General features: G+C 48.3%; 2 protein-coding genes across 3 annotated transcripts in view; one reads left to right on the top strand and one right to left on the bottom strand.

Annotated features, from left to right (window-relative positions):
- EIF4H (eukaryotic translation initiation factor 4H) overlaps nucleotides 1-135 on the bottom strand; it is an 11,827-nt gene extending 11,692 nt beyond the window's left edge. The window contains exon 1 of one of the 2 annotated variants that reach the window (XM_027664406.1): nucleotides 4-135. In XM_027664406.1, coding sequence (XP_027520207.1) covers nucleotides 4-62 — 59 coding nt within the window. In that variant the 5' untranslated portion in view covers nucleotides 63-135. The remainder of the gene's footprint in view (nucleotides 1-3) is intronic. The other variant, XM_027664407.1, reaches the window with a different exon arrangement.
- Nucleotides 136-1,625: 1,490 nt separating this feature from the next.
- MYBBP1A (MYB binding protein 1a) overlaps nucleotides 1,626-13,166 on the top strand; it is a 56,534-nt gene continuing 44,993 nt past the window's right edge. Inside the window, exons 1-14 of the mRNA XM_027664405.1 lie at nucleotides 1,626-1,947; nucleotides 2,100-2,195; nucleotides 3,329-3,412; nucleotides 3,758-3,832; nucleotides 4,253-4,360; nucleotides 5,147-5,337; nucleotides 5,630-5,797; nucleotides 5,956-6,073; nucleotides 8,498-8,787; nucleotides 9,484-9,591; nucleotides 10,189-10,314; nucleotides 11,042-11,245; nucleotides 11,878-11,986; nucleotides 12,374-12,461. Coding sequence (XP_027520206.1) covers nucleotides 1,756-1,947; nucleotides 2,100-2,195; nucleotides 3,329-3,412; nucleotides 3,758-3,832; nucleotides 4,253-4,360; nucleotides 5,147-5,337; nucleotides 5,630-5,797; nucleotides 5,956-6,073; nucleotides 8,498-8,787; nucleotides 9,484-9,591; nucleotides 10,189-10,314; nucleotides 11,042-11,245; nucleotides 11,878-11,986; nucleotides 12,374-12,461 — 1,957 coding nt within the window. The 5' untranslated portion in view covers nucleotides 1,626-1,755. The remainder of the gene's footprint in view (nucleotides 1,948-2,099; nucleotides 2,196-3,328; nucleotides 3,413-3,757; nucleotides 3,833-4,252; nucleotides 4,361-5,146; nucleotides 5,338-5,629; nucleotides 5,798-5,955; nucleotides 6,074-8,497; nucleotides 8,788-9,483; nucleotides 9,592-10,188; nucleotides 10,315-11,041; nucleotides 11,246-11,877; nucleotides 11,987-12,373; nucleotides 12,462-13,166) is intronic.

The raw sequence follows: 13,166 nt of genomic DNA, 5'->3' as shown, positions 1-13,166 counted from the left end.
CACCCGCGGCCGCCGCCGAAGCTGCTGTAGGCCCGGTCGTCGTAGGGATCGAAATCCGCCATCGCCGCCGCGGCCTCGTCCCCGTGCGAGCGTGACAGGACCGCGCCCGAGGACCCCGCAACGCTTATATACGGCGGCGCGCGGGCCGGGGCTGCCCCGCGCCGCGCCTGCCGCCAGCTCCCCGCCCCGCCGGGGCTGCCCGCGCTGCTGCCTGTGCGGAGGCGCGGCGGTGCCGGGACGGGGATCTGCCCGGAATCTGCCCGGGGATCCCCCTGGGGTCTGCCCGGGGATCCCCCTGGGGTCTGCCCGGAGTCTGCCCGGGGGCCGTAACGCCGCCGGTGGGTGCGGGGCGCTCGGTGCTGACACGAGCCCGGCCCGCGGCTCTGAGGCGGTTTTAGCCGCCCCGGTGGGTCGGGAGCTGCCTCGTCTGTGTCCCCAAGCATCCCGCTATCCCTGCGGGTGGGATCGGGGCAGGGATCGCAGTGATCGTGGAGGTGGGTCTTGCTCCAGGGGTTATGTTCATGCTTTAGGGATCACAGGGATGGATCCTGCTCCAGGGGTCACGTTCATTCCCTGCAGTCCCGTGGCTGGCACGGGAGCCTGGAAGGGCAGTGGAAGATAGTGCTGGATTTTACTGTAAATAAAGAAAATGGGCTGACCTGTGTCCTTAAAAAGTACCATTTGCACCATCTGGTTTGCCTCCTTTTCCCAGGCCATTATTTCAGTTTTTATGACAAAACCAAATGACAGATTCTTATACAACAGCTGTGCCCACACCTCGTGTCCACCTTTCCCTGAGGGGAACCCAGGGATCCCTTGGAGCAGGAGCACCGAGTCTTGGAGTCCTGCGGTGGTGCTGGTCTGAGGGTCGGGGAGGGAACATGGCCCTGAGGGGAGCGGGGCTGTTGCAAAATGTGAAATATGTCAAGAGTATCTGAAGTCAGGATGTTCTTTTACGTGAGATCTTTGTACGCTTTCAACCTAATCATCAAGAAAGGAGACCTAATGAGATCAGCAGGCAGCAGGAGCATCCCAGGACATAACAAGTAACAACCCTTAAGGATGTGTTAAAACAAGATGTTGATGTGTGTCTATGTATACATTGCTAACCTGACAAAATCCTCCAGGTCCATGTATCCTATAGCTGACCTATGTTCATTATAATACTGAAAATCACAGGTCAAAAAGACCCTGCCCAGGTGAAGACACATCCCCTGAGCATGTGAAGAGGTTACTTGGGGTTATGTGACTTGCATGGAAATTAATAATAAATCGTGATAGTCTGAATGTATTTAAAAAGTTACTAACTGAATTTCTCTGTATAAATAATGGTGCCAAAAGTCTGATGTTTGTGGAACACGCCGACCACGGGGGCTTGCGCAGCTCTGGAATAAATAAATGTGTCTGTCAAGTTGTGTCGTTATTGGCTTGTTGCACAGGGGGGAAACGAACTTGGTTTTGTGGGATGAGGGGCTGAAGGGAGCGGGGTGTGCGGGGGACGCTCAGGGGAGCGGGGCTGAGGGGCGGCCATGAGGGGAGCGGGCTGTGAGGGGAGCGGGCTGTGAGGGGAGCGGGCTGTGAGGGCAGCGGGGCTGAGGGGCGGCCATGAGGGGAGCGGGCTGTGAGGGCAGCGCGGAGCTGCCGGGCCCGCGAGGCCGCGGCTCACACGGCGGCCGGGCCCGTCCCGCTGCTGCCCCGGAAGAGGCGGAGCGGGCGGGCGGCCCCACGTGCGGCAGCGGCGGCGGCGTGGCCGGGATGGCGGGGACGGAGGAGATGGAGGAGATAGAGGGGATGGAGGAGCGGGGCGGCGGGGTGACCGACCCCCGCGGGGTGCTGCGGCAGGGCCGCGCCTTCCTCGACTTCTTCTGGGACATCGCCAAGCCGGAGCAGGAGGTGCGGCTGGCGGCCACCGAGAACCTCCTGCAGCACCTGCGGCAGGGCAAGAAGGTGAGGCGGCGGCCCGAGGGGCTGCGGGGGTGCGGGTGGGTACCCCCGAGCCCGGCTCGTCCCTCCGCTCCCGCCTGTGAGCGCATCAGTGCGGGCGGCCCCGGCCGGGCCGGGCGCGGGCAGCCATCAGCTCAGCGGGGTCTCTCTTGCAGGACGATGAGCTGAAGTACACCCTGAAGCGGCTGGTGGAGGGACTGGGAGCCACCCGCGAGGCCGCCCGCCCTGGCTTCAGCCTGGCCCTGGCGCAGGTCAGTGTTTCCCAGCGCTCTGCAGCCCCCGGTCAGTTCCTGGGGTCCCCTCTGCCAGCTCTGCGTGCTCATGGCAGGGAAAGGCTCTCATAGTAGAAAACTGGTTTTAAATGGTCCTAGTCCGCTCTAGGAACAACGCAGTTATAAAGTTATAAACTATACCAGTAGCATATTCATTCCACAGAATTCTGTCCTGCTTCAAGAGCCATCCCCAATTTGCAAACTTTGAGCAGGTTTTCAAATATGCTGCATTTAGTGGTACTGTGATTTCTTAAAACTGACTTGCTTTTGGCTGTTTGTGTGGGAGATCTGAGAAGAGAACCCTTTAACAAACGTTTCAAAGTTTGGTTTTTTTCCTCTGTGCTGGTGGAGTCTGTAACATGGCAAAGAGTCCCAGGAGCTGGGGTCACCAGTGAGATCTGACCTCAGCTAAGAATTTCTGACCTGAGAAGTTCGTAAAGCAGAAAAGCCTGTGTTCTTCCCACTTCCATCGGGGCCTTGCCCATACCGAAAAGTTTCAGTGCTTCTGTTGCAGGATCTGGCAGTTGCAGTAAAATGTGCTCATTATTCAGCTGTCATGTCATGTCCAGGGAAACAAACAAAAAGGAATATCAGCATGTATATTTGTGTCTGCACAGAATCACAGAATGGCTTGGGTTGGAAGGGACCTTAAAACCCCGTCCAACCTGGCCCTGAACACTCCCAGGGATGGAGCAGCCACAGATTCTCTGAGCAGCCTGTGCCAGGGCCTCACCATCCTCACAAGGAAGAATTCCTTCCCAATATTCCATCTAACCCTGTCCTCTGGCAGTGGGAAGCCATTCCCCCTTGTCCTGTCCCTTCAGGCCCTCGTCCCAAGTCCCTCTCCAGCTCTCCTGGAGCCCCTTTAGGCACTGGAAGGGGCTCTCAGGTCTCCCTGAAGCCTTCTCTTCTCCAGGTGAACCCCCCCAGCTCTCCCAGCCTAGTTCCTGTTCTGACACATCTTTACTGATCTGGTTGTCTCTATTCTGGCCCAAGAAAGCAGCACATCTGCTGCTGTGCTGAACAACTGTTCAGCTCTATTTTAGCTGAACCCAATAAAACTTCACGAAATGGAAGAGTTGCAAAATGAGCTATTCCATCTCTCTCCTCAGGTTTTACAGACTTTTGAGGAAATTCCACTGTGCAGTGTCCTGGAACAGATAAAAGAAAAACACAATCTGGAAAAAGTGAAGAAGGTGAGTCAGCTCATGGCATTTGCCAGCTGCTGCTTCAAACTCATTGTTTTCTGTTCTTTGAAGTCTTGGTGTATACTGTAGTTTTGGAGTTCTTGGTAAAGCAAACGACTCTAATGAAATAACAGAAATATTTGTGAAAACTGTAGGTTGATGACATTGTCATTTGGCCCTGTTTTAGCTGAGGTTTGCCTGTGTGATGAAAAGGTAATCTAGGACAGTTCTTGAATACCGTGCAGGGAGTTGCTTTTCAGTGTGTTCCCTCCCTATGGCAGAGCTGTAGCTGGATGTGAAATCTAACTGAAGGGTTTTCTTAATCCTTTTCTGTTTTTTTTTTTTTCTTTTCAGAAACTTGTGAGAAATGCTGCTTTTGGGAACTTTTTTGGAGTTATGGCTCTGTTCCAGTCTGGGCGGCTTGTGAAGGTAGCACTGCTGCTGGGTGTGTCAGTTCTGGTTCTGGGGCTGTCTGCTGTGGAAAGAGGATCCACAGAGAAAGGGTCGTTGGCTCATTGATGCAACAGGACTTGAAGTATCGAGTTCAGTTCTTTTCTGTTGCACTACTCATGGACTTTTTGTGCCTTTTAAGTGTCTGTTCTTGACTGGAATGTAGGAAATGTGTCAAGTAGTGCAGGAGGTTCCTACCTCTCCTGGAAAGAAGGGATCTGTTGTTTGTATATTGCCAGAAAACACCAATTTGGGAAAAGATGAGTGGCCTATCAGGAAACAATTGTCTATGTTTTTATTACAAGTAGGCATAAGCATCTCAAGAGTGGATTATTACCTGAGCCTTCAGCTTAATCTCTGATACACATCCTCTGTTTTTGGCTTATCTTTCCTTCCTAGGACCGGAAAGCTCTGCTGGAGAGCATCCAGCTTCTCCAGCAGCTGACAAAGCACCAAACACACCTCCGAGATCTCCCACGCAAAACTCTCATCGACATCACCTCTGAGGTACAGGCACAGCACGTGGTGGCTGGGAGGAGGGAGGGCTTGGCTTTGGGGTCAGCTTTTCCCTTAGTTTGTTCACAGCTGGAAGTCAAAAGGGATGTGGAAGAGTGAGTTTAAGCTGTGGGAGCTGTCTCCTGTACTGCTTGTATTCTGGGAAGGATGCTCTGGTTTAGCTTAGTCTGATTTCATGGACAAACCCATAGCCTGTTTTTTCCCATTTACTTGCTGAGATATTACATCAGGCCATCTGCTCTTTTGAAAGTTGAAAGCTCTGATCAACAAACTTTGTTTTTATGCACCAAGCCTGAGCCTAAGCTTGAATTTTGAGCTTTTTGGAGAGAAATGATGTTGTGACAGGGAGTAAAGGAGCTCTGAAGACACAGTAAAAGAAAGAGTTTGTTTGTTTCCATCTTTCAAGTGGATATTGTTTGTAGATATGAAGACTCCCCATGTTAAATCAAAGCAGAGTTTCCTCCTGTGTGGGCTGCACGGCTGTACAGGCAGGAGCAGTCAGACAGCAGGAGAACAATTGCAGCTGGAGTCAGGTGACCAGAATTGCTGTCTGATGACAACATATTGTCCTACTCCCCATGGTTAAGCACCTGAGACTGTCTGGCACTGCTGGACACAACCGTTATTTATTTTTGGTTGTGTCACCATGAAGACTTTCTAAAGTTTCCAGAACACTGCAAGCTCTTAGTAAAACGCCCTGCAATGCAGATACTGCACTGCAAATTAGTGAAATACCCTCAGATGTTCTCCTATGCTCTCACCCTCATTCCTGTCTAGGTTCCTGAAAGTGTGTTTGAGGAGGTCCTCTTTGACATCTTGCAAGGTGACCTCTCTTCAGCCTTCACATCTCCAGAGAACCTGCACCTTTTGCTTGTGGGCATGAGGAAATTCCCTGGTGTGCTGAAACCTAAAAAGCTGAAGAAGCTGTTTGGCTCACCTACAGTTGTAAATGAGGAGAATATTCCCAGGTAAATTCTTAAATCAGGAGCATTAAATCCAACACCCTTGTCCTCTTTGGCTAGCAGTGAGAGAAGTGTGACTCTGATTCTGATACCTGCCTGTATTTGCCACTGCAGGTGCTGTTAAGGGCTGGGTGTTAACTGTTACGCAGGTTCCTAAATTATGGCTTTGTCATTTCTCCCAGGAGACACAGCCTGCAGTGCTCAGGAAATGTTCTGTGTCCTTCAGCAGGATGAATTTGGCCTTCAGCAATTCCCCTTCCAGGCCAGATCTCTCACATTATTTTGTTTCTTCTCCTAGACTTGTAGAGCTTCTGAAAAGTGCTGCCAAGTCTGAGAAGGAGGACAAGAAATTGCCCAGTGTAGTGTTTGATTTGCTGCAAGTTGCCCTGAAGGAAGGTGCCTTTGAGCTCTTCTGGAATGAAGCTGTGGAGAACGGGCTGTTGAAGGAGAAACCAGGACCCGTGAGGTTTGTTTTAACATACCCTGTTTGCTGTTTGCTGTATTACCCTTCTCTTTCTCGACCCAGAATTTTTGGCTGCCCTGCCAGTCCCTCTCTGTCTTGGCCCTGTGTGTGGATTTACTGCTGTGCCTCAGCCTGAGGGAATCTGCTTTGTTCCCCCCCAGTTACATGTGCTACCGGTTGCTGGGCAGTGCTCTGCCCGTGCTGTCCCTGGAGCAGCTGCAGGTGGTTCTCAAAGGGAAGGTGATGCTGCACTATGGAGAACACGTGATAGCAACTCAGGTAGGTCTTCTCAATGTGCTTGTGCTCAGGCTTGTCCTGAGCAGGAGTCGTCTCTGCCCCCCTCCTAGTTTCACATCAGCCCGGATAAAAAAAGGTTTATGTCGGTTTAGACCTTGAACTCTTACTAAAAGCAAGGTTATTGGATGACCACTGCTTGCAGTGGGCTGAATATAATTGTAATATAATTGTAATTGTTTAATTATAAGTTCCTGTTTTAAGGGTTTGGAAGCTGTTCAGCACTGCCCCACCTGCTTTCATTGCTGCTGCTGAGAAAGCTCTAGTGATGGAGGGAGCAGAGGAAGGGCAGCCCTCAGCATGTTGACAGTGTCAGATGTCATCCTTTAGCAGTCCCTTTGATTTTGTGTGTCCAGAAGCTCCTTTTTGTCTGTCATTGTGCTGGGGGTTGCATGAACGTTTGAAGGCAAAGACAAAAAGGGACAACTCGTGCTTTTGTTTGTTAGTGCTTGTTTCCATAAGCACAACTGAAGTTTAAGCACAACATTGATTTGGAATTGGATTTTGGAACTCCTCTTCCTTCTTCCCTCCCAGGAAGCCAGCAAACAACACAGCCCTGCTATAAAGGGAGGAAGAATAAAAGGGGAATATTGATAAAACCAGGCTTTAGCTCAACTTTTTGTAGTAACATAATCCCAAACCTCCTCTCTGGGCCCCAACATCATTGCTGTCACTTGGGAGAAACAGGACTGTGCAGTCTTTCTCTTCTGGTACCAAAGCAGCAGCAGATGTGTGGGTTTGCTCTGAAAGTAATGCTTACCATGGTGCCTCCCTGCATGGCCCATATTTCTCCACTGACTTACTCGTTTTCCTGCTTCTTGCTTTTTATTCTCGTTGCACAGTGAATTAAGACTCTGTTCTTCTATCAAAAGAAATACATTAATTTAGTTCCTGTCTGAAACGTGCAAATCCCCTGAGGACAGTGATTGACTGAGTGGAAGGAGAAACTCCTAATGTTGTTGAGGATGAGAAAATAGAAACTATCTTAGTTCGAATTCGGTTTTGGTTTTGTGGGTTTGTTTTGTTTTGTTCCTTGACAGGAGTTGTTTATTTTGGAATGTGAATATTGTTACCTTGTACTTCCTTATGGGATTCTGTGTTTGTTGGAGATGGAACTAGACAAAGCTTGAGCCTGAGATTTACTGATAGTTATCCTCATGATTCCACTTTATCAACAGGGGAGCAAATCTACTTGTTTTGCTGTTGTTGAGAGGTGATTGATGAACCCCCTGTTGTGAGCTATTAGCCTGTTTACAATGTATCTCCTGGAGTTTTTCTCCCAGTTTTCATATTGATGCACAAGTATTGAGTTCTCCAGCAGTGGAAGCAGGAGCTTATTAAGCTGTGTGCTCTGTGAGATTTCTTGCAGGGGTATTTATGTTATAATTGGATGGATTTGTAGTTAATTACAAATTTGCAGCCATATTTTTACTCCCACCAGGTCATTTTATTGGATGTGACACTAGACCAAACAAGTTGTTTTAGTAATTTACTAAAGATGCATTGCACTTTTTAGTAAAATCACCTCTTTGAGGTTTCTCCAGTTATGCATTTGGATTTTTTTTTCAGAACAAATAGTGGGATTCAACACTGTGGGCTGTGAAAGACCATAAGGGAATGGGGGGTGTGGTGAGATGGGACGTGTCCTGGTGGTCTGCATGCTGCTGGACAGTGCTCCAAGGCCAGCAGCCTGCCAGCTTTGTGCCTTGTGAGTCGGTGCAGGACTGAAAGTAGGACTTAGCACAAAACAGCCACACCTCAGAATATGGTTTTTAGGTTAAACATGTCAACTCCCCCTCATTTCAGAGTTCCTCAACACTTCTGAGGCACCAGGGAGAGGAGGTGGCATTTGTTCTACCCTCTGTAGGTCAGCAGGCTCCAGGGCTGCTGGATGAGACCAGAACTGGTGGTGAGGAATTTCCACATCTAAGGAAAGTCCAAGGCAGATGATGTGAGAAACACCCTGGACTTTCACCCAAAATAAGAGCTGGTCCAGCCCACTGAAGCTTCGCTGTTTTGGAAGGTGCAAATTAAAGGGTTGGGGTTGGTACATGACAGGAATCTGTGGTTGCTCACAGTGGTTGCTCCTTTGAGAGGAAGACCAGGAGCTGGAATTGATGGCCTTCTATAAGCCTTAGGACAAATGTGCAGGCATGTGACTTTAATTTACTTACTGCTACCAAATTCTTTAAAGTGATTTACAAGGGAAGTGTCCAAGGCCAGGCTGGACAGGGCTTGGAGCAACCTGCTCTAGTGGAAGGTCTCCCTGCTCATGGCAGTGGGTGGAATGAGATGAGGTTTAAGGTCCCTTCCAACCCAGGCCATTCTGTGATTCTGTGATAAGTCCTTACAGAGCCACTCAGGCTGAGTGTGAAGTTCCTAACCTGCTTGTTTGACTGTGTTTTTCAGCTTCCACAGGGGTTTAAGTTTGCTGCAGAGATGGAAGGCTACATAGATAAATTCCTGAGTGACTGCGATGACCCGGAGAGGCAGCTGGCTGTGATGATGGGCTTCTCTACCCTTACCCATCAGGGGAAGCCAGTGTGGCTGAGTGCTTCCAGGGTAGTCAGACACCTGCAGGCAGTGGCCTTGCAAAAATACGTCAGCTGGCTCAAAGATATGTTCCTCAGGCCAGACTTGGACTGTTGTTTAGACTTCTCAAGTAACCGGCAAAAACAGAACCGGGAAAACGCAGCCGGGTGAGTATGTGGGTGATGCCCCTCCCTCCCTCTGCTCTGTGGGGACAGCACTTGCCTGTGTGAAGTCTGGCTTGGACAGACAAGGTTTGCTGGTTCCCTTGCAGTGAGCTGACAATTAGTGGTTATTTCCTCTGTCCCAGAGGGTTTAGCCCCAGCAGCTGACTCTTTTGCTGGGATTCAATTCTGCAAATAGCAAACACAGTGAGAACCAGGCAGCCTGACCAAAGCAGGCTGGATCACCAAAAGAGCCTTTTCTCTTCTTTTTCTAGCCCTGACAACTGCCTTGGCAAAGATGTCCAGTAGCTTCCTCTTTCACTACAGCTTCTCAGGTCTTTGTAGAAACTGTGCCTCTCTTTTACCTGTGAATTTAAACTGGCCTGAGTGCCAGTGTGTCTGTGTGTTACCTGTGTGCCTATAACCTCACTCCACTGACTGCTGCAGTTCTTGAAGAACTTTTTGCTCACCTGCAGTCCCTCAGTGGGTAAATAGACTGGTTTTTTTGCATAGTAAAAAGCAAACTTGGGAAGAATTATATCTCCTGTAGTACCTGTTGCTCTCGTACTGCATAATTGGCCATCTTTAGTGTAAAGCCTCTAAATATCTGAAAATCACCTCTTGCTGTAGTGGATTGTGTGGTTTGTGTTTATTTTGGGATAGTTTTCAAACTACTGATTGTGTCCCCTTCCTTATTCCAAGAGCACAACACAAGATTGCTCGATTGAGAAGGTGGATCATCCACAGACTGGTGAGCATCACTGAAAGTGCAACGAAAAAAGAGGAGAGCCTTGTGATGGACATTGCCAGGTGAGAGTGGTTCAAAGACACATGTGCTTGGGATAATTCTGTTCAGCTTGACAGCAGTATTCCAAGTAATGGCACCACCAATCCCCATGACACCAAGTAAATTCAGTAGTGGAAATACTCCATAACATAAACCACTTTTGGCTGGGTTTTGTTTTCAAAATACCTTCTGCAAACTTGGAGTAACCTGTGTCATGAGTAGTTGGCACTTAAAATTACTTTAGTCCCATTTAAGTAAATTTTCTATTCCTACTTGCCTAAGCTGCTTGAAGATATTACTTGTAATATCAGGTCTTAATAAGTATTTGTCTGTCATTTAGAATGTCTTGGAGAATATGACCCAAATCTGACTGAGAATTGTGTGGCCTCAAGTGCTGGTGCTTCACTTTTGTGAAGTCCCAAGTATTTTTCTCTCTTCTCTCCCCTGTGTACCTCGAGGAAAGGGTCTTATTGTAAATAATGGCTTTTTTCACCATTTGGACTCCCTTGAATAAGATTATGGTAAATATGTGGCACTGTTTGGTTTGCACACAGGGTCTGGTGTTGCTTTGTGATGACCAAGCTGGGTCTTCATTTTGTTCCTGTCTCCATCTATTCCAGGTTTTGCTTCTTCCATGCTTTCTTTGTTGCTAAGAAAAAGACTTCCCAGATAAGTGAGGCGAGTGTCCTTCCATCAGAGCCCCTGGATGAACGGGATCATACAGAGACAGAAAACTACTTCTTTGGGTAAGGATTTGCTTGTGTGCTTTGTGCCTGCAAATTTATCTTTTTTTTTCCTGAGCGTAAGATCAGCCTGTGAATGGCAGGGCAAAAGGTTTGGAATTGTAAGCTGCTACTGGAGCATTTCTTTGACTCCAACAGGCGGGGATGGCTTTTTTTAAGGAGGTCCTGGATGGATTTTTCAAAGATCCATGTTTTGTTCATGGCAAGCCTGCTGAGTATCTGTGTGGTGATCAGGTGAATGTGGAGCTGAGCTCGGACTACTTTTCCCCATAAGATTTCCATGGCCTTTGTTGCAAGCTGGAAGGAGAAGGAGCCCAGAGAGGTGGTGGGGTTATGCTGGTGAATGTTGGCTTTCTGTCTGTTCTGTGTGTGAGCTGCTGATGGCTCCACAGTCCTCTCCATACTAAGGGAGATGGAATTGGTAATAATAGATGTTTTTAGCTGGGAAGGAAAGCAGAGGACATGGTGAGACACAGCATGGGAAAGAGCTGAGAAAAACAGTCAGTGTCCTTGGGGACAGCAGATGTGCTTGGGACCACCAAGACCAGGAGCTTTGCACTGCTGAGCTTGGATACATGGGGGGGGTTGAAACTTGGCCCTGTGAGTCTGGGCTGCAGTGAGTGACCAGAGCTCTGGCTGAGAGTGCTGTGCTGGTGGGCATTATTTTGGAAAGTGGGAGAAGGCAGGCTGGTTCCTCTGACAGTAACATGCTGTCTGTTCTAATTTGCAGGTTACTTCAGACTTTGAACACCCTGCCTGTTTTGGGGGATACAGCAAAGGCTGCAGCCTTGAGGGAGAAGCACGTCCATGGTGTGACTGCAGATGGGAAGCTGTGGATCTTCCTCCTGGTTGAGTATGCCAACAAGCTGCTCTCCAGTGAGCATGTCAAAGCTGTGAAACCTTTCACCAAGGAACAGAGGGATATCTGGGAGAGGTGAGAGGCTTGGGAGGCTGGATGTGGGTTTGGTGATGTGAGCAAAGTGGAAAAGCCCTAGTCTTGATTTCTCTTTGGGCCAGTAAAAGAGAGTGTTTTCTCTCATCCTCTCCTGTTCTGTCTGCTGCAGCAGAACCATTTCACAGGCAGTGGCAGTTCTTTTTCTTTCCTTTGAGTATCCTGCACCAGTGTCTGGGTTTCAGAAGGCCTTTCTGTTTCCCATCACCACATTCCTTTCTTCCTGTTCCTTCTGTGTGTTAACTATGTGATAATCATGTCCTTTTCTATTTTTGCTTGTAGTCCCTCTCCAAACACTATTGTAACTCTGCTTAGCTTTTCTCCTAATAATGACTGTACAAACTTCTCAGTGACTCTTTTCTGAGGTTCATTTTCCATAAAGGTCTAGGCCTTGGCTGTGGTATTAGGAATCAAGCCTGTGCCCAAGTGCAGTTTTTTATAAGACACACTGAATAAGATACTACTGTTGGGTTAAGGTTGTGTGCTGTAAGTATGTCCAGTTTCAATAAATTAAATATTAAGTACTCAAAACAGTACTACATGTCATGTTTTTAGTCTGAGAGAAGATTTGCTCTTGTAATTGTGAGAAACTCAAGAGAGCTTTCTTTCTTCAGAACACTTCAGTCTGTGAAGAATCTGCAGAAGAAGGAAAATAAATCAGACAGTGCCAAAGTTGGTGCTTTCCAGCAGCTTCTGCTTTCGATGGCCATTCATCTTTTCAAGGTAAGACCTCTGAAGAATATTTCTGTGGTATGAAATGGGGTGATGGTTGGGCTTTCTGAACACTGAGCTGGAGGGTTTCTCTGTGTTTTTTTACAGCCTCTGGCTTCTGAAAATGGGCAACTGGCAGCTATTAAACTGTGATTCTTATACTGACTGCAGACATGTAGGGGGCAAAGCTTGACCTGAGCATTAGTTTTGCCCTTGATTTGTTGCTGAGTGGAGCAATTTTTACTTGATTTCATGTTTTCTTCTGTGAAACGGTTGTAGTGGCTGGTTGTAATATCTGTACCTATTTAGGGTGGTCTTTAGATTTGGAGTAAATTCCCTCTGTTGCTGGTGGTAGTGGGGAATTCTGAGAGTATTTATTGTCTGCTTGTGATCAAACAGAATCAGCCTGAAACAGTGGATGTTCTGAGCGACCTCCTGAACTGCACAGAGAGAGCCTTCAGCAAAGAAGCCAAGAAGAAAAAGACTGGTGAGTCTTTCCTGCAAGAAAGAAAGGGATTGGGATTGTTAGTGGTCTGTGAAAAGGCAGAAGATGGCAGTTCTGCATTAGTGATTCTGACTGCATTGGTTCTGGCTTCATGCACGTACCCCCGGGAGAATCCCCTCTCCTTTGTTGTGTTTCCTTGCCTTTCTGAGTCTCTTGCTCCTCTCTGTCTGCACCCTCACTGAGCTGTGTTCCTGTGTGTTCTGGAGGGGATTGCTGAGCTCCACAGCTGGCCCTTGTTCAGATGAGCAGTGTCCAAGGTAGTTCTTGTTCTGTTCTGGCCAAGAACTTGACCGAAGTGGTGGATCTGCCCGAGCAAAGCTGTGGGCTCTCCTAATCCCTGGCAGGCCTGAAACATGATTATTTCACAGCTCAGGCTCTGGGCAAACTAAATGTGTCCTCTGTGTAGATACAACCTATTTGCTGATTGAGGCTGGTCCTTGTTTAGGGCCTCCAGAGCCCCTGGGCTGGAACTTGGCCAGGAAAGAACTTGGCTTGGTCTTTTGACTTCCTCTCTTAACTGTAGTGTTGTTCTCCTGAAGTCTGTCTAAATCAATTTGAGGGTACTGTATAAATAAAAGCTCTAATTTTACGGTGGCTTGGTCATTTGTAGATCAGGATTCCCAAACTTTTGGACTAGTGGACAAGTTTCAAATGCCATCACTTTTCATGGGCTGCTGTGACTCCTGA

The sequence above is a fragment of the Corapipo altera genome, unplaced genomic scaffold (genome assembly GCF_003945725.1).
Source record: "Corapipo altera isolate COAL_440 unplaced genomic scaffold, ASM394572v1 181b, whole genome shotgun sequence".
Lineage (NCBI taxonomy): Eukaryota > Metazoa > Chordata > Aves > Passeriformes > Pipridae > Corapipo > Corapipo altera.
Note: the sequence above shows the minus strand (reverse complement) of the source record. Positions and strands in the feature narration are given on the sequence as shown.